Here is a 19,801-nt window from a genome sequence, read left to right as displayed (position 1 = left end):
TAGCCTTGGCAAAGCAAGCTTTCCAAAATAAAAGGAATTTACTAACAGACAATCATACAAGCCTAGAAAGTAGGAAAAAGTTTGCCAAGACTTTCGTCTGGAGTGTCTTAATATACGGATGTGAAGCGTGGACTCTGGGAAAGGCAGAGGAAAAGAGAGTGGAAGCAATGGAGATGTGGACATAAGACGAAAACAAGCTGGGTATATAGAAAAAGTAATGAACAGGTCTTAAGAGAAGAAAATAAAAAATGATGGGGCACATAATGAGACACAACTAGTCCCTAAAGAATGTATTTGAAGGGAAAGTCTTAGGGGAAAAAACCAATAGGCAGGCCAAGAGCAACGTATTTTAATAACATCACAGAAGATATGGGGATAAAATCGTATGAAGAATTGAAGAGAATGACAATCGAGAGAGGAACGTAGCTAAATCGACAATGCATAGTCTTTAGTTTATGATGGTGCGCTTATTTTGGCACAAAACAGTACAAACAGGTGATAGTAAAGTAGAAACAATGTAAAGAACTACAACATGCATAACGGTAGACAAAAATGTTCTTCGTTTTTTCTCAACTTAACGGATTTGCACACACATTCTGACAACTGGTTAATGTGCTCAGTATGAGGTATGACCACCTGTGACACCAATAACGGCCTGACTGCGAGGGGACGTGCTGTGAATGATGTGAGGCAATAACGCCTATTCTTCCTGCAGAGCTGCTCGCAGTGGTTGGTGGCTGCCCACATGATGCAGCCCGTCTCCCTAGTGCATCCCAGATAAGCTCTATGGGTTTCAAATTTAGAGAGAGAGCAGGCCATGTCATGTGTGCAATATCTTCCGGTAAAAAAAAAAAAACAACAACAACATCAACCACCCGTACCCTATGCGACCGAGCATTACCGTCCATCAATACGGAGTCTGGCCCCACAGCACCTCGCAACAACCGCGCATGAGATCCCAAGATCTCCTCACGGTACCTGACAGCAGTTAAATCATGGAAATTCACCCGTAAAACTTCATGAAGATGGGTTCGAGTGGTCAACATAATCCCTGCCCACACCATTAGGGATCCTTCTCGATATCGGTCTCTTTCCACAATGTTTGGGTCTCGAAATCGTGTTCCACATTCCGTTCAGATGAGAATTCATCGAGAATCACTCTCCAGACCAAATCGAGATTCATCTGTGGAAAGAACATTGGCCCATTGTTCGACGTACAGGTGGCATGTTGACAGCTCCCCTCCAGACGTTGTCTTCCTTGAAGACACATCCGAGGTAAACATACAGCAGGGCTCCAACAATAAAGGCCACTGTGCTCAAACCTTCTGTACACCGTTTCCCTCGATACAACACGTCCAGGGGATGTTGCGAAGTCAGACGCAAGTTGCAGTGCAGTACTAAGGCGCCACCGTCGGGCCCTTACAGCAAAATAACTCTCTCTGATGTCACACCTGGTCCGCCCTGTCCTGGTCTCAGGGATACAATTACGGTCTCTATAAACTGTCGCCTCAACCGAGAAACAACAGAACGATTCACATTAAGCTATCGGGCCACATCAGTTTGCGACTCTCCTGCTTCAATTCTTCCTCCACAGCAGGGAGTCTGTGGGCGTCCTCTCTGTGCTGTACAGCACCGTCTGTGACTGTGTACACAGCGATTGTGGATGTAGGACTGCCCTGCAAACACTGTCTCGCTTGATAGATGCTCTGGCGTCACTGTTGGCGTGGTTGTCCGTTGGCCGGAATGCCATGTTCCGTGCAGAACACGATCGTAACGACATCTGTTGACAGTTTGTAAGATTAGAACAGGACGGGGAAACAGCAGTTTGTTGCTTTAATTTTGGACACCACTATAGTTCGGAGACGATGATTGTATCAGCATGATAAATTAACTGTGTCATAAAGGAGCATATGTAAGGCAGCGTTTTGTGGACAGTCAGATTCCTGAAATGGACTGGCCTGCCGAGAGTCCCGACCTGTACCAAGCCGAACATCTCCGGGATGAGTTAGGACGTCGACTTCGGTGCAGACTCGAGCGTCCAGTGTCGTTATCTTCTCTCGTTTCAGCTCTTGAGGAATAACGTGCTGCCAGTCCTCCACGGACGTTCGGAAACCTTACTAAATGTGTCCCCAGCAGAGCTGAAACCTTTATAAATGAGAAAGGTTATGAACAGATTTTACGGCATTGTGTACTACGCACAGTAGAGGAACACTTCAGAGATGATGATTGATTCTATCAGCACGACAAATGCTCCCTGTCATGAAGTAGCAGCTATGAGGCAATGGTTTGTGGACAATAACATTCCTGAACTGGACTGGCCTATCCAGAGTCCCAATCTGTAACCAGCGCAACGTCCCTGGGATGATTTGGAACATCGACTTCCCTCCAAGCTCCAGTATGCCACATCAATACGTTCTCTGGTTTCGGCTCTTGAGGAAGCATTGGTGTACAGACATTCAGAAACCCTATTGAAAGTGTCTCCAGCAGAACTCAAGCTGTCATAAAGGCGACGGATGGATTGACTCCATATTAATGTCCACTAAGAGGTGTCTATTTTCTATTTTCTAATAATTTCTAGAAAAAAGATTAAGGAAACGCAAACCTACGTTTCTAGCATTTGTATGCTTAGAAAAAGCTTTTGACAATGTTGGCTGGAATACTGTCTTTCAAATTCTGAAGGTGGCAGGGGTAAAATACAGGGAGCGAAAGGCTATTTACAACTTGTACAGAAACCAGATGGCAGTTGTAAGAGTCGAGGGGCATGAAAGGGAAGCAGTGGTTGGGAAGGGAGTGAGACGGGGTTGTAGCCTCTCTCCGAAGTTATTCAATCTGTATATTGAGCAAGTAATAAAGGAAGCAAAAGAAAAATCAATGGAGAAGAATTAAAAGCTTCGAGGTTCGCCGATGACATTGTAATTCTGTCAGAGACAGCAAAAAACCTGGAAGAGCAGCTGAACGGAATGGACAGTGTCTTGAAAGGAGAATACAAGATGAACATCAACAAAACCAAAACGAAGATAATGGAATGTAGTCGAATTAAGTTGGGTGATGGTGAGGGAATTAGATTAGGAAATGAGACACTTAAAGTAGTAAAGGAGTTTTGCTATTTGGGGAGCAGAATGACTGATGATGGTCGAGGTACAAAGGATATAAAATGGAGACTGCAATGGCAAGAAAAGCGTTTCTGAAGAAGAGAAATTTGTTAATATCGAGTATAGATTTAAGTGTCAGGAAGTCGTTTCTGAAAGTATTGGTATGGAGTGTAGCCATGTATGGAAGTGAAACGTGAACGATAAATAGTTTAGACAAGAAGAGAATAGAATCTTTCTAAATGTGGTGCTACAGAAGAATGCTGAAGATTAGATGGGTAGATCACATAAGTAATGAGGAGATATTGAATAGAATTGGAGAGAAGAGAAATTTGTGGCACAACTTGACAAGGAGGAGGGATCGGTTGGTAGGGCATATTATGAGGCATCAAGGGATCACCAATTTAGTATTGGAGGGCAGCGTGGAGGGTAAAAATCGTAGAGGGAGACCAAGAGATGAACACACTAAACAGATTCAGAAGGACGTAGGTCGGGAGAGGTACTGGGAGATGAAGCAGCTTGCACGAGGATTGAGTAGCATGGAGAGCTGCATCAAACCACTCTCAGGACTGAAGATCACAACAAGAAACAACAGGTATCTGTGTAGTTTTGATCAGATAGCGTAACTTCGGTTTCACTAGATGACTGCCCATCAGGTATATGGTTGTGAGAGTACTCACCGGCGAGCTGAAGATGTCGTCGATGCGCTGTCGGGGGTCCTTGCCCTTCTTGGCGCGGACGAGCAGGTAGATACGCACGATGCCGGGGCAGACGCGCAGCAGCTTCTCGATGAAGACCTTGCCCAGGAAGCCGGTGCCGCCCGTGACCAGCACCTCCCGGCCATCCAGCAGGCTGCTGATGCGGTCCGGCAGCGACTCCACGTCCAGCGACTCCGCCCCGTCCGCTGCCGAAGGCTCCTCGCGCGACATCGTCCTCTCGCTGCCGCTCGTCCCAGATTCCTCCAGCCTGTCGACAACGACAACCACCTCTCAGACACTTGTCTGCCATGCGTACTCCAGTCATGTAACATGGCACCTTCCAAATATCTGGGAGACACCTACACTGCTGCCCATTAAAATGGCAGCACAACGGAGGCGACATGCAACCAACTTCAATTTGGCATCAACAGAACACAATCGGTCGTACGGGAAACGTGACTGATGTGAAGTAAAATACAAGATTACAATGAAATGAACACCCTTAGCTGCTTACAGGCGTTGACATACGTCAACGGGGGCAGATGAGTAATGAAAATAATGGGCGGGTGCACTATGAATGTAGTGCGGGACAATACGTTGAGAATGTGGGTTTCGCAGGAGGCGTGCCAGAGATAAATCCCTGCAGTCGCGCTATCCTCTGTGTCCTCGGTGGCGCCAGCACGGTAACTCAGCGTGTTTGGTCAGAGGGATAGTTGCCCTCTATAATAAAAAAAAAAAATGAGTTAATGGATCAACAACGAACTGAAACGGGTGTCTTGTGACATCCACCCTGAGCAGATACAACGAACGAAAATTAACAAAATGAGATTAAAAAAAAAGTATAGAGCGTCTGGCATGTAAGTAGTAGACCCCGGATTCGAGTCCCGGTCGGAGCACACATTTTCATCTGTCCCCATTGGCGTATGTCAACGCCTGTAAGCAGCTAAGGGTGTTCATTTCATTATAATTTCATTCTAACGAGCTGCATGGTCACCGATGACATCTGTTCTTTCAGAGATGTCCGAAATATCAGGTACCATCTTACTATGTATAAAATACAAGATGTTGTTTATTTTTAGTTTACATGACTTTTTTATAAAACAGGGTTCTTGTGAGCCAGTACATGGCTGCAAGCTTTAGAAAAATTGTTCAAAGAATTCCGATACTCAGTCTTTAAAATTGGCAGCAGTACTATGCTCGCAACCTTCTGGATATCTAAAATAGCGTCGAAACGCTTATCTTTCATTGCTGCCTTTAGTTTTGAAAATAAGTAGAATTCGCACGAAAACAAATGAGGTAAATAAGGAGAATGTTCAAGCAACACGATACATTTTTGAGCCAAGAAATCGCACGCGATCTTGCTTTTGTGTGCCGGTGCATTGTTGTGCAACAACCACCATGTTTCTTGATTTCGGTATTGCAGTCGATCCCAAACAATCCCCTCACATAAACGATTTGAAACACCCAAGAGCTGATTTCCATTCACAACTGACCTTGTGGAGCGAACTCCTTTTGGATAATTCCTTCTAAATCAAAGGAAATAGTGAACAATGTCTTGATACGGCTTTCTTGCAACCATACTTTCTGCGGTCTCGGAGATTCTGGACCTTTTAATTCCGAGCTTTGGCGCTTTGTAAGTGGCTCGCAGTGGAAACGTTTCATGACTTGTTACTATGCAAGACATGAACTCCGGGTCTATAGCGACCTAATTTTTCAGTTTTCCATTCTGCAATCGTTTTGATCACCAGTGAATGAGTGGGGCACACAAAGACAACATATCTTCTTTTTGCCCAAATTTTCAGTTATACCGTGGTACACGATTGTTTTAGGAATTGCAGTGAGCTCCTCAATTAACCTGGTAGACACACAACCATAATTTCGAAGAATAACAGGCACTTTTTCAACATTTTCTTGACTCGAACTGTTGATGATCCTCCTGGACGTGGATCATCTTCAGTTAGCAGTTACATGAGTATAAATACAGATACCTTCATTAAGGAGCGGCTTGTGTACTATATGGCTCGATATGCAAATGATATTTCAGTGCAGCTGCATAAACTAGGTAGCATCAACTGCATGTAATTACATTCTCCAGACAAGGAGAATTTAAACAGCGGGTTTCTCATTCAGAAATCACATTTCAATACTGTTGGATTACGCCTCGAATACAAACGATAAACATCTACTAGCGTCTATCGCAATTCGACAGTGGCAATATCGTGACTTATCGATACTGTAATTTATCGTTCCACAGTATTGCTGCTCGCATTGATAGGAATTCAACGACTGCATGATGAATATGGAACTGAAAGGCTTGAGAGAGCTTGCTGGAGCCCAATGGTCCCAAGCGAATGGCACCAGAGAGGAGAGACATTACTTAAAAGGGACGTTGCCACAGCACCCTCTGATTACCGACGTATTTGCATTCTTCCTGCACTGTTGAAGACCTTAGAATGTATTTTCCACGACTAGCTAACAAATTATTGAACTATAAACAACCTACTAGACGAATACCAATTTCGATTCTTTAATAAAGGTCACAGATGACCTGAAGCTTGCCATGGATGTACAAGAGGCAACTATCATGTCCTAAGACTTCAGCAAAGCTTTTCACTACGCTGGTTTCGACATTTTGCTTGCTAAACCTGGCAGCCTAAATTCCTCGTCAAGTGGAGTGCAATTGTTTCGCTCAAAACCCGACCTGTCGCCAACATTGCGCCATGTTCTGCACCATAAAGTCATAATGACGGCAGGTAGTATGAGGCGTCTCCCAGGATTCGGTAATAAGTCCTCTACCGTTTTCACTGAATGTCAATAATGTGTCATCAGTTTTTTCCTGCAGCAAATACCACTTCTACCTCATGTATCTAAGTGCAAAACCAATGAACCCCAAGACAGCCATCGAGAATCTCAATACCGATCTGTGTGCCCTGCCAAAACTATATAGCTAAATCCATTGAAAACCCAGACGGTGCTAGCTGGTTGTGCTAGGCTCACCAGTCAGAAATTTCGGGAATCCCTAACATCTGTAGCTGTAACACAAATATCAACTTCTCTCTTCCAGAAAAGAATCTAGGAGTAATAAATGAAAATCTAAATTTGGCTGAGCAAATAGCCGTAGTGTGCAAGAAGCCATCAGCATTTCTACATGCCCAACAAAAATAGAAAAAGTGGTTTCCTCTTGATCTGAAAAAGAAACTTGTACAAACACTTATAGTGTCAATTACTGATTACAATGATGTTGTCTTGCTGGGTCTTGGCACCCGGAACTGGTTTGAATGCTGTGATGTTCGACTCTTTGATCACATTTCACCTTCATATGCACAGCTATTCTGGTTGCGTGCTGACAGGCGCTGGTCTGCTTTCTCTACTGTCTTATCAATGAACACTGTCCCTCACATCTCTCCTCGATCTTAACATTCTTGTCAGATCGGTACTGCTCAAGCACTCGTTCCCATCAAAACAAAACCCCTTGTCCCACTCCAACCTCCAACCACCTCCTTATCAGCAGCAGGAACAGCCTCCCACATTATATTAGAGAGATAAGTAACTTCCCCAGCTGCAGTAAACAGGTAGTGACATATCTACTAAAGCTACAGTACGATTACCCTTGTGCCTGTACATACTTGCTACCCTTGTACATCCCTCTCTCCAGCCTGATGTTTCTCATTTCCCAGTATTCTTAGCATATGTAGTCTCCTTAAATTTCCTTTCCCTGAAACTTGTTTTATCAGCAAACATCTACACTCCTGGAAATTGAAATAAGAACACCGTGAATTCATTGTCCCAGGAAGGGGAAACTTTATTGACACATTCCTGGGGTCAGATACATCACATGATCACACTGACAGAACCACAGGCACATAGACACAGGCAACAGAGCATGCACAATGTCGGCACTAGTACAGTGTATATCCACCTTTCGCAGCAATGCAGGCTGCTATTCTCCCATGGAGACGATCGTAGAGATGCTGGATGTAGTCCTGTGGAACGGCTTGCCATGCCATTTCCACCTGGCGCCTCAGTTGGACCAGCGTTTGTGCTGGACGTGTAGACCGCGTGAGACGACGCTTCAGCCAGTCCCAAACATGCTCAATGGGGGACAGATCCGGAGATCTTGCTGGCCAGGGTAGTTGACTTACACCTTCTAGAGCACATTGGGTGGCACGGGATACATGCGGACGTGCATTGTCCTGTTGGAACAGCAAGTTCCCTTGCCGGTCTAGGAATGGTAGAACGATGGGTTCGATGACGGTTTGGATGTACCGTGCACTATTCAGTGTCCCCTCGACGATCACCAGAGGTGTACGGCCAGTGTAGGAGATCGCTCCCCACACCATGATGCCGGGTGTTGGCCCTGTGTGCCTCGGTCGTATGCAGTCCTGAGTGTGGAGCTCACATGCACGGCGCCAAACACGCATACGACCATCATTGGCACCAAGGCAGAAGCGACTCCCATCGCTGAAGACGACACGTCTCCATTCGTCCCTCCATTCACACCTGTCGCGACACCACTGGAGGCGGGCTGCACGATGTTGGGGCGTGAGCGGAAGACGGCCTAACGGTGTGCGGGACCGTAGCCCAGCTTCATGGAGACGGTTGCGAATGGTCCTCGCCGATGCCCCAGGAGCAACAGTCTCCCTAATTTGCTGTGAAGTGGCGGTGCGGTCCCCTACGGCACTGCGTAGGATCCTACGGTCTTGGCGTGCATCCGTGCGTCGCTGCGGTCCGGTCCCAGGTCGACGGGCACGTGCACCTTCCGCCGACCACTGGCGACAACATCGATGTACTGTGGAGACCTCACGCCCCACGTGTTGAGCAATTCGGCGGTACGTCCACCCGGCCTCCCGCATGCCCACTATACGCCCTCGCTCAAAGTCCGTCAACTGCACATATGCTTCACGTCCACGCTGTCGCGGCATGCTACCAGTGTTAAAGACTGCGATGGAGCTCCGTATGCCACGGCAAACTGGCTGACACTGACGGCGGCGGTGCACAAATGCTGCGCAGCTAGCGCCATTCGACGGCCAACACCGCGGTTCCTGGTGTGTCCGCTGTGCCGTGCGTGTGATCATTGCTTGTACAGCCCTCTCGCAGTGTCCGGAGCAAGTATGGTGGGTCTGACACACCGGTGTCAATGTGTTCTTTTTTCCATTTCCAGGAGTGTATTTTGCAGAACAATAAATACTTCGTTTATCTGTCACTAGTATTACTAGCAGCGACTGCAGCAGTACAAGTAACGCCATGATTAGTGCTGTCAGTTTAATTTACTCACACCACCTCTGTGGAGACTCAGATGATTTTAATTCCAGTTGTTATACTAAAATTGTTGTTTTCTTGTATAACTATGGTGTACAGTAATCCGTATGTATGAAACCCTGGTCCAATGTAAGAGAGGGCTTGGTGGCCATAATCAGATTACGTTAAATAAATATTACTCACTTAGCCATACAGTATCGAAGAGCTACATCATGTGCATTGAGTCAGGAAGCCAGTTTGTCTATAGCAAGACAATTAACCACACGAACATCGCGACAGTTTTTGGAGAAGGAGCTAATGTAAGTACGGCGACCGTTTTGCCACTGCGCTCATCCTTGTTGCACACTACCCCGCCCCCCCCCCCGCCCCCCCCCCCCCGCCCCCCCCCCACTCCTCCCACCACCACCACCACCACCACCACCACCACCACGCAAAGCGGTCCGAGCGTGAGGAGGGGGAAGAGGCTGAAATTGTGTTTGCACCACATTTAAGTGGCAGTGCAGTAGACTTATTTTTATATTTCACATTTCTCGACAACTTAGACCAGAAAAAAGAACAAATTTTCACTATTATTTAATTATTTTTGGTGCTCTGAAGACATGTAATTTTTATGTGGTACAAACTGTCGGCATATCGACAGACACATATAATTTCACAGATTTTCGCACTCGGGTTGCCACAAAAGCGTGACGTACTCAGTTTCATAATCGGAAAAAGGTCTTTCAGACACATACGTTGATGGAAATGTTGTAAAACTTTTGCAACCTCATCACAGACACCTGAAAACTACTTAAGAGAACAATGTAGACATCCTGGACAGTTTTAAAGCAAAAGGATTTGCCTGTACAAGGGGAATTACCTTGAAAATCAGTAACTTGCATGTGCAAGCACATAGGGGCGCTTTCAACTCAAATGGCAGTCTCCTCGAAACATTTAGGAAGCTATCGTTTACATTTCTCCTAGGTCACGATAAATTCTTCAAATCTCGCGTTTCCTTTAATATCAGTGACCTTAGGGAACTGGACCATGTTCGCCAGAGTTTTTTCCGTCTACAATGTGATTTTCTTCTTAAATGCACATCAAATACACATTAAATCAGAAAGAAGTTGTTTCTCACCATGAGTGTCAATAGTGTGTAGGAAAGTCCACCTAAAATTCGAGGTTTAAACCCATTCGGGATGTTCTAATTTTCGCTTCTGCACTTTTTCCTTTGCAAATTCACAAAATCCTGTCTTCAATCGCAAAATCGTTCCAGATATTCCCCTTAGCTTAACCAACGTATTTTTCAGTATATAAATTCCCCACTCACCTCATACAATTCCAACGAAAACTTTTGCTGTTGACAGTGAAAAATGCCTACAACTTCAGATATTTTACTATTTGAACCACTAATTTCTTAACGTGCTACACATCTGCAAATTGAGCACAAAGTGCTTTTTGGTGTACAAAACAATGAATCCTCTGTAGCTATCGTTGTAATTATTGGTTTTTTCACTGTCAACAAAATCTTTGAAGTCTTTCTGGATGTTATTGTAATATCATTTGATAGAAAATTAGCGGTACCCATAACTTATGGGCGTGCATAATTCACTACTGGCCATTAAAATTGCTACACCGTGCAGAAATGCAGATGATAAACGGGTATTCATTGGACAAATATATTATACTAGAACTGATATGTGATTACATTTTAACCCAATTTGGGTGCATAGATCCTGAGAAATCAGTACCCAGAACAATCACCTCTGGCCGTAAAACGGCCTTAATACGCCTGGGCATTGAGTCAAACAGAGCTTGGATGGCGTGTACACGTACAGCTGCCCATACAGCTTTAACACGATACCACAGTTCATCAAGAGTAGAGACTGGCGTATTATGATGAGCCAGTTGCTCGGCCACCATTGACCAGACGTTTTCAATTGGTGAGAGATTTGGAAAATGTGCTGGCCAGGGCAGCAGTCGAACATTTTCTGTATCCAGAAAGGCCCGTACAGGACCTGCAAAGTGCGGTCGTGCATTATCCTGCTGAAATGTAGAGTTTCGCAGGGATCGAATGAAGGGTAGAGCCACGGGTCGTAACACATCGTAAATGTAACGTCCACTGTTCAAGGTGCCGTCAATGCGAACAAGAGGTAACCAATGGCAGCCCATACCATCACCCCGGGTGATACGCCAGTATGGCGATGACGAATACACGCTTTCAATGTTCGTTCACCACGATGTCGCCAAACACGGATGCGACCATCATGATGCTGTAAACAAAATCGGGATTCGTCCGAAAAAATGACGTTTTGCCATTCGTGCACCCAGGTTCGTAGTTGAGTACACAATCGCAGGCGCTCCTGTCTGTGATGCAGCGTCAATGGTAACCGCAGCCATCATCTCCGAGCTGATAGTCCATGCTGCTGCAAACGTCGTCGAACTGTTCGTGCAGATGGTTGTTGTCTTGCAAACGTCCCCATCTCTTGACTCAGGGATCGAGACGTGGCTCCACGATCCGTTACAGCCATACGGATAAGATGCCTGTCATCTCGACTGCTAGCGATACGAGGCCGTTGGGATCCAGCACTGCGTTCTGTATTACCCTCCTGAACCCGCCGATTCCATTTTCTGCTAACAGTCATTGGATCTCGCCAACGCGAGCAGCAATATCGCGATACGATAAACCCCAATCGCGATAGGCTACAATCCGACCTTAATCAAAGTCGGAAACGTGATGGAACGCATTTCTCCTCCTTACACGAGGCATCACAACAACGTTTCACCAGGCAACGCCAGTCAACTGCTGTTTGTGTATGAGAAATCGGTTGGAAACTTCCCTCATGTCAGCACGTTATAGGTGTCGCCATCGGCGCCAACCTTGTGTGAATGCTCTGAAAAGCTAATCATTTGCATATCACAGCACCTTCTTCCTGTCGGTTAAATTTCGCGTGTGTAGCACGTCATGTTCGTGCTGTAGCAATTTTAATGGCCAGGAGTGTATATGCAGTACGTTACATCTTTTTTTTTTTTTATCTTGAGGGTGATCTGATAATCCCTGCACCAAGTGTAGCATTTCGCTACAATTTTCTAGCAATGCGACTTCCACATTTACAACAGCCTTATCTGCGAACGGCTTAGACGAGCTTCAGACCTTACCCAATAACTTATTTATACATGTATTTTTCTTCATGCTACGATCTGTTTGATAGGAACTCTTCGATGTAATCACTAAGCTGAGCTGATATTCTATACGCTGGTCTTTTGTTCATATAAATGACGGTAAGGTAGTGTGTTAAACATGTTCTTGAAGTCAAGAAACATAGATTAATTTTGGGAGCCGCCATCTGCTGCCTTCTGGGATCCGTGCATTAAGGGCAATCTGAGTTTCACAAGATTATTGTTTAAGTAATCCATGTTGGTTTCCAAACGGAGATTTCCAGTATTTAGAGCGGTCATAATACGCGAATATAAAACGTGTACCAAAATTTTGCAATAGAATGATGTCAGAGATATAGGACTGTAGTTGTGCACATCTTTTGCATGACCCTTTTGAAAAGAAGGATAACCAGTGCATATTACGACTCGTTTCGTACGCTTCTTTATTCCAGCGACGGATATTGGCTGGAATCTGGGACCCGAAGCAAAACTGCCAACTTGACCTCGGCGAGCAACAGTTTTTAGAACGGTGGGCGCGTCATCGCGACTCTATACGAGTATTTCTTTTCTTTAGTTGCGTTTACCCAAAAGTGAATATCAGTTCAGTCTAGCCATATTTTGCAGAAGAGATGCTCCGTTTACGTAAGGACTGAAGCGCCCATGTGGACTGCCTCGGAAAGGTCAACGAGTCCCCGCTGACTCGTGACAAATGAAGAGCTCCCCCCTGGTCTCCACTGTGCCACTGGAGAGACCGGCGCGCGCCCGGGACGTTACTCAGAATGGCTTTCCTGGTCGACGAGGATTGTGCGCTCATTTTCGCTCGTCACGCACCGAGGACGGCGCGTTTCACACCGCCTCCGTGGCGGCACCAACTGAACTCGTGCGACTCGTAATAATCTCTACACAATTCAGGGCTGCGTAATGGTAAACCGAGGAGAATGAAACGGATCCGCGGCGGTTGCGTACTTTAAGACCACTACAGCGCAATTATGAAGAATGTCTACATTCAACTCCTTGGGAAGTGTTAGTGGATTACGCGTGAAATTCAGATGGCAAAACCCAAAGAGAAAATAGTGTGATTTTACTTGGGAAATAAAGATCTTTGGTAAGCCAAACGGCATTGCTAAGGGAACTTAGCGGTACTCTTTTAGCAAACGTGAAGAGTGGGGAACCATATTGCATCAGCATTCATAAACACGAGATACAGCTGATACAGCGAAGAAAGGGGCGTCCTACAAGTTTAGTCTCGACGTGAGACACAGCTTTCTCGTCGCAAAAATTGGCGAGCACAGCACGTTTTTGGCCAAAATACTCTGCCTGACAAAAAACTGGTGCGTCAGATGAGGGGGGGGGGGGGAGGAAACATAGTGAAACTTCAAGGGTTATGGGGGTATGTGATGTTAATTCAGCGGTTACGAAATCGAGTCAAATTTACAAAGGACTTTGTAGTATGAGCTCACTTATGAGTATGGAGTTGTACAAAAAATGGTTCAAATGGCTCTGAGCATTATGGGACTTAACATCAGAGGTCATCAGTCCCCCAGAGCTTAGAACTACTTAAACCTAACTAGCCTAAGGACATCACACACATCCATGCCCGAGGCAGGATTCGAACTTGCGACTGTAGCGGTAGCGCGGTTCCAGATTGTGGCGCCTAGAACCGCGCGGCCACTCGGAACGGCTATGGCGTTGCACATCCTCTGGTCTGTATGCATGCACTGATGCTGTTGTGACGGTCGCCATAAAGCCATTGTGTCCTGTTCTGAGCCAAGCTGGCCCAAAACTGTTGACACTGGTTGACACGTGTTCTATCGCGGGAAAATCTGGCAATTTTGCTGGCTACAGGGAGACTTCTACATCACACTGACAGCTCTGAGAGACACCTGCCGCAAGTGAACGAATATTGTCCCGTTGCAAAATGGTACCAGGGTAGCAATGAGGTTGCAAAATGTCTGCGACGTACCATTGGGCCCCCAAAGTTCCGTCAATCACTTCTAACCCTGGCCTGGACTCGCTCCCCACACTATGGAGCCAGGAGTAATAACAGTTTGCCTCTCCAAAGCACTGGAAGAATGGGAATTCTCCTCTGGTCGCTGCCATACTCGCCATCGATGATAGTCATGGGCAGTGTGGACCTGTGATCCATCGCTGAACACAATGCACCTCCATTCACCGACTTTCCATGCTTCCTGCTCACGGCAACGAGTCAAAAGCAGATTTTGCTTTGTATTGTATGTTAACCTTGGCTCTAGAAATGACGGAGAGGCTCTGTCCCCGCGCAGCCGCAGTGATCCACAACCCCATGACGACTAACGCAGTCCACTTCACCCCTCTGACACCGAACCACCCTTTCAGGTTTATTGTGCGGTTTGGCCCCCGGTGAACTCCCCCAGGGAACGTCTCATACCAGACGAGTGTAACCCCTATGCTTGCGTGGTAGAGTAATGGTGGTGTACGCGTACGTGGAGAACTTGTTTGCGCAGCGATCGACGACTTAGTTTAGCTGAGGCGGAATAAGGGTGTGATAGTATGGCATCGAACTATCGTGAAGTTTCACATGGAAATAGGAAAATTTTTAGCTGAAATCTATCTGGCGAAGACTGTTTATCGGGTACGCGAGTTTTTGAATGTTTCAAGCGTTTACAAGACGGCTGAGAAGCCTTTGAAGATGACTCACGCCGTGGATTTCCTTCCACAAAAAAAAAAGCGGATGAACAGAGCGGAAAAGTCAGTAATCTGACTAGATATGACCGTCGGTTGAGTACTTCATCGATTGCTGAAACTCTAGGGATTGATAAAGAATGCGTAAGATAAACTTTACGTAAACAATCCAACACGATAAAAGTGTATGCGAAACTAGCTCCGAAAATTATGACTATCGAAGAGAAACAAGCTCGTGAAAATGTTTGTACTGGCACTTTGAGTACCACTGAAAATGATCTTAATATCTTGGTAGAGTGGTAGCTTGTAACAGAACTTAGTTTTTCACACATGATTCAGAAAATATTTGCCAACCCATCCTCGAGAAAGTACCAACTTCACACAGAGCGAAAAAAGCACGAATGAGTAAATCAAGATTTAGAGCGATGATGATTTTTTTTTATATTCATGCAACTGTTTGTCTTCACTGAGTTCCTGAAAGTCAAACTATTAAACAGCATTACTGTCTCGAGGTTTCTGCTCAACTCCGTGAGGAAATAAGGAAAAAAAAAAAGACCCAAATTGCGGAAGAACAAGTCATGGATTCTACATTAAGACGGATGAACTGGCTCCTACCGCATTGTCTGGTAAGAGGTTGCTAGCGAAGTACAGCATCCCATTGCAGGATGATATGATTTTAATCTGTTTTCCAAAGTAAAGTCTCCATTAAAAGGAACGCGAATCCATTCCGTTGAAGCAGTGAAAGGAAAAGCGGCACGTGTCATTAAGGAGCTCACAGAGGAAGACTGCCAGCGCTGTTTCCATCAATGAAAACTCTCATGGAGAGTTGTAGGGATAGAAGAGGAGAGTATACTGACGGTGACAGTAACTAAACGTGTATGTTTTATCAAATAAAATGTTTTACCGCGATAGTCCCCATATTTTATAGCCACACCTCGTATCTTCACTGTGAGTAGGCCGCTGGACACTCCCGTCTCCCAAGATAACAACAGCCTTGTTCACATGGCTACATACATACGTTCGCAGGTTGGAAATCACTCGGGCGCCCTACGGTACCTTGACTGCCTCATTAAATCATCCACTCTCAGTCAGACAGAAAATGTTTGGGACTGTTCGGGAAAGTAGGTATTTGCTGTGGGTTTTATACGCACATGTACATGTGGGTTACCTGTCTGCAAAATGAGCTGGATGACATAGGCAACATGTAGCGGTGATTATAAATAAACCTGGTCTGTCAACAAACTTTCACTGTTTGGGAAAGTTGGTGTCCAGTACGGATTTTATAGCCACCTACTTACATGTGTGTTGCACTTATTCAAAATGAGCTAGATAACGTAGGCTACATGCAGCAGTGATTATAAATAATCCAGGTCTGTCAAAATACGGGGACTGCTTGGGGAAGTCGGTGTTTGTTATTGATTTTATGGGTACCTACTTACTTGTGGGTTGCGCGTATTCTAAATAAGCCACAAAATACACTACTCGCCATTAAAATTGCTACACGAAGAATAAATGCAGATGATAAACGGGTATTCATTGGACAAATATATTATACTACAACTGACATGTGATTACATTTTCACGCAAATTGGGTGAATAGATCCTGAGAAATCAGTACCCAGAACAACCACCTCTGTCTCTAATAACGGCCTTGATACGCCTGGGCATTGAGTCAAACATAGCTTGGATGGCTTGTACAGGTACAGCTGCCCATGCAGCTTCAACACGATACCACAGTTCATCAAGAGTAGTGACTGGCGTATTGTGATGAGCCAGTTGTTCGGCCACCATTGACCAGACGTATTCAATTGGTGAGAGATCTGGAGAATCTGCTGGCAGGGCAGCAGTCGAACATTTTCTGTATCCAGAAAGGCCCGTACGGGACTAGCAACATGCGGTCGTGCATTATCCTGCTGAAATGTAGGGTTTCGCAAGGATCGAATGAAGGGTAGAGTCACGGGTCGTAACACATCGTAAATGTAACGTCCACTGTTCAAAGTGCCGTCAATGCGAACAAGAGGTGACCGAGACGTGTAACCAATGCCACCCCATACCATGACGCCATGTGATATGCCAGTATGGCGATGATGAATTCACACTTCCAATGTGCGTTCACCGCGATGTCGCCAAACACGGATGCGACCATCATGATGCTGTAAACAGAACCAGGATTCATGCGAAAAATGACTTTTTGCCATTCGTGCACCCAGGTTCGTCGTTAAGTACACAATCGCAGGCGCTCCTGTCGGTGATGCAGCGTCAAGGGTAATCGCAGCCATGGTCTCCGAGCTGATAGTCCATGCTGCTGCAAACGTCGTCGAACTGTTCGTGCAGATGGTTGTCGTCTTGGAAACGTTCCTATCTGTTGACTCAGGGATCGAGACGTGGATGCACGATCCGTTACAGCAATATGGATAAGATGCCTGTCATCTCGACTGCTAGTGACACGAGGCCGTTGGCATCTAGCACGGCGTTCCGTATTACCCTCCTGTACCCACCGATTCCATATTCTGCTAACTGTTACTGGCTCTCGACAAAGGCGAGCAGCAATGCCACGATACGATAAACCGCCATCGCGATAGGCTACAATCCGACCTTGATCAAAGTCGGAAATGTGATGGTACGCATTTCTCCTCTTTACACGAGGCATCACAACAACGTTTCACGAGGCAACGCCGATCAACTGCTGTTTGTGTGTGAGAAATCGGTTGGAAACTTTCCTTATGTCAGCACGTTGTAGGTGTCGCCACCGGCGCCAACCTTGTGTTAATGCTCTGAAAAGCTAATCATTTGCATGTCACAGCATCTTCTTCCTGTCAGTTAAATTTCGCGTCTGTAGCACGTCTTCTTCGTGGTGTGGCAATTTTAATGGCCAGTAGTGTATATGCTGTGTTTAGCAACGGTTATAAATAATCAGAGGCTGTCAACAAACGTTTCGGATGAAGTCAATGCAGCAGTACGTGGCGTGACTCGTGTGGCGCAGCGCACAGTAGTGTGAGTGCGTAGACTCTAAGCGGTGTCATCGTCAGACGAGGGAGGTAATTTCAGGGGCTTCTGCCGAAACCTGTCTGCGGTGAAAATGCTCTTCTATTGAATCGTGCTCCCATGAAGTTTTCAAATCTTGTTTTGTCACTCCGCATCACTACTTCATAGTTCTGCAGTCTGCGGGGGCAGGAAGTTGAGATGATCGATTATTCTGTCGCATCGACCGTGACGGAACGGTTAGCTGCGCAGCCTAGGGCGGCGGCAACGCCCATTAAGCTTGCCGTTTGTGAAGTAAATCGCGTTGCTTTGCACTGCATTTTTTTGTGCTGCTGTCTACCTTATCAAATTACATGAAAATACTTCCGTATCTACTCGCGGTTGCCGCGAAGTTTGCACAAATTGTAATGTATCAACGTGCACGAGCAGGACTGCGATAATAACAAGTATTAATATGCAGACACGCCTTACGTCACTGAAACACACTATCGACCGTGTCAGAGACCTTGGCTGCTTCACAAGGCGAGCGGGAACGGCGTCCGTCCGAACCTCGTTGCTAGTATTCTGAAAACACGGCTTCCAGGGCTTCGCCGGTCAGAGTCAAGGTTGCGTTTTCATTCATACTTTAAGTGAGTGAAGGTGTTAGTTGTTGATGTGACGTCCAGTTGGTGGCAGAATATTTCTCTATCCTATAGTGTCGATAAAAGTGCTAAGAACTTTCATATAGTACTAGCTGAAAAAGACCCGTTTCGATCCGTCTTTTTCTCCATTTGTTTTCTGAATTAGAAAATAAATGTAATTAATAATTCCATTAGCATATCTACCTAAGCATATTGTTATAAACTAGATTCAGTGTTCTGATTTCGGTTGTAAAGACGAGTAAGTTTCGTGGTTCTCCAATTCGCGAACACGCTACGTATAATTTTGCTCATATGTTTGTCCACGGCCTCCAAGAATTCTGTGAAAGAAAACGTTGTCTGAGAATTACCCTTTATGTATTATGCGATTGGCCAATTTCGACCCTTTAACTCATTTTCCATCTCCTACAAAAATACATGAATATGGATGACTATTACATTAAAATATAGACATTGTGGAATATCATCAACTATAACTGTAATTGTGTATACGTTCCACAGTATGAATGTGGAATTCGTGTGGTTTATGCTTAAGATAAATGGTTATTTGCTTCTAGTACAACGTTTTCGATCTCAGATTGCAATGCAGATGTATTATTCCACGTATGAATGGACATATGGAATTTTTTGTTTGTTTGTTTGTATGCCACTATAAGGAGGAAATATAGGGTATTGCTTATGAGTAAGTAAGTAAGACTGCCTTTGTGAAATGTAAACACAGTGGTAGTTACGGTTAATGATATTCCAAAGTGTGTATTTTAATGTAATATTCGTTATGTTCATGTATTTTTTTCGGTGCTGGAAAACGACTTAAGAGACGAAATTGGCCAGTCGCATAACGAATAAAGGGTAACAATACAGCCTAGTATGGGCAATGGTTTCTTTCACTTGCACGCTCGAGGAACACGATCTTTTCAACTTCACTCAGCAACATATTGGGTTGTTTACGCTTGTGCTTTATTGGTAGTGGTACTGATGCTAGTCTTATCCGAAATTCGAGCTTTTTAGGGCTGAATGGTAAGTTAGTTGAAGTAAGTGGAATTTGTGGTATGATTACTGACTTGTCTTTTTTTCCGATTACTATTTCCGCTTCTTTGCGAGGACATACCGGGGATAGTGAGCAAAATTAGGAACTCTGTTGGGAAAATTTACGCTTTCGTCTTGATTCACAACTGTATGAATGTATTTATATGTTTTTTTTTATCCTGCTATCATATATTGTATTCACTATTTGTTTCTTGAAGTATCTCATTTGTTATTATAGAAACTGTTCACGTACACAAACATTTTTTATTTACATATTTTCTCTCCGTAAGCGGGTGCACTTTTTAGATGA

At 45.1% G+C, this 19,801-nt stretch overlaps 1 protein-coding gene across 1 annotated transcript in view; it reads right to left on the bottom strand.

Moving 5' to 3' along the window:
• Positions 1-19,801, bottom strand: part of LOC126285464 (putative fatty acyl-CoA reductase CG5065) — a 202,358-nt gene that overhangs the window by 115,651 nt on the left and 66,906 nt on the right. The window contains exon 2 of the mRNA XM_049984877.1: positions 3,770-4,055. Within this exon, the coding sequence (XP_049840834.1) occupies positions 3,770-4,055 (286 nt within the window). The remainder of the gene's footprint in view (positions 1-3,769; positions 4,056-19,801) is intronic.

This window comes from Schistocerca gregaria, chromosome 8, assembly GCF_023897955.1.
Source record: "Schistocerca gregaria isolate iqSchGreg1 chromosome 8, iqSchGreg1.2, whole genome shotgun sequence".
Taxonomy (NCBI): Eukaryota; Metazoa; Arthropoda; class Insecta; order Orthoptera; family Acrididae; genus Schistocerca; species Schistocerca gregaria.
This window is presented reverse-complemented; position numbering and strand designations above follow the sequence as displayed.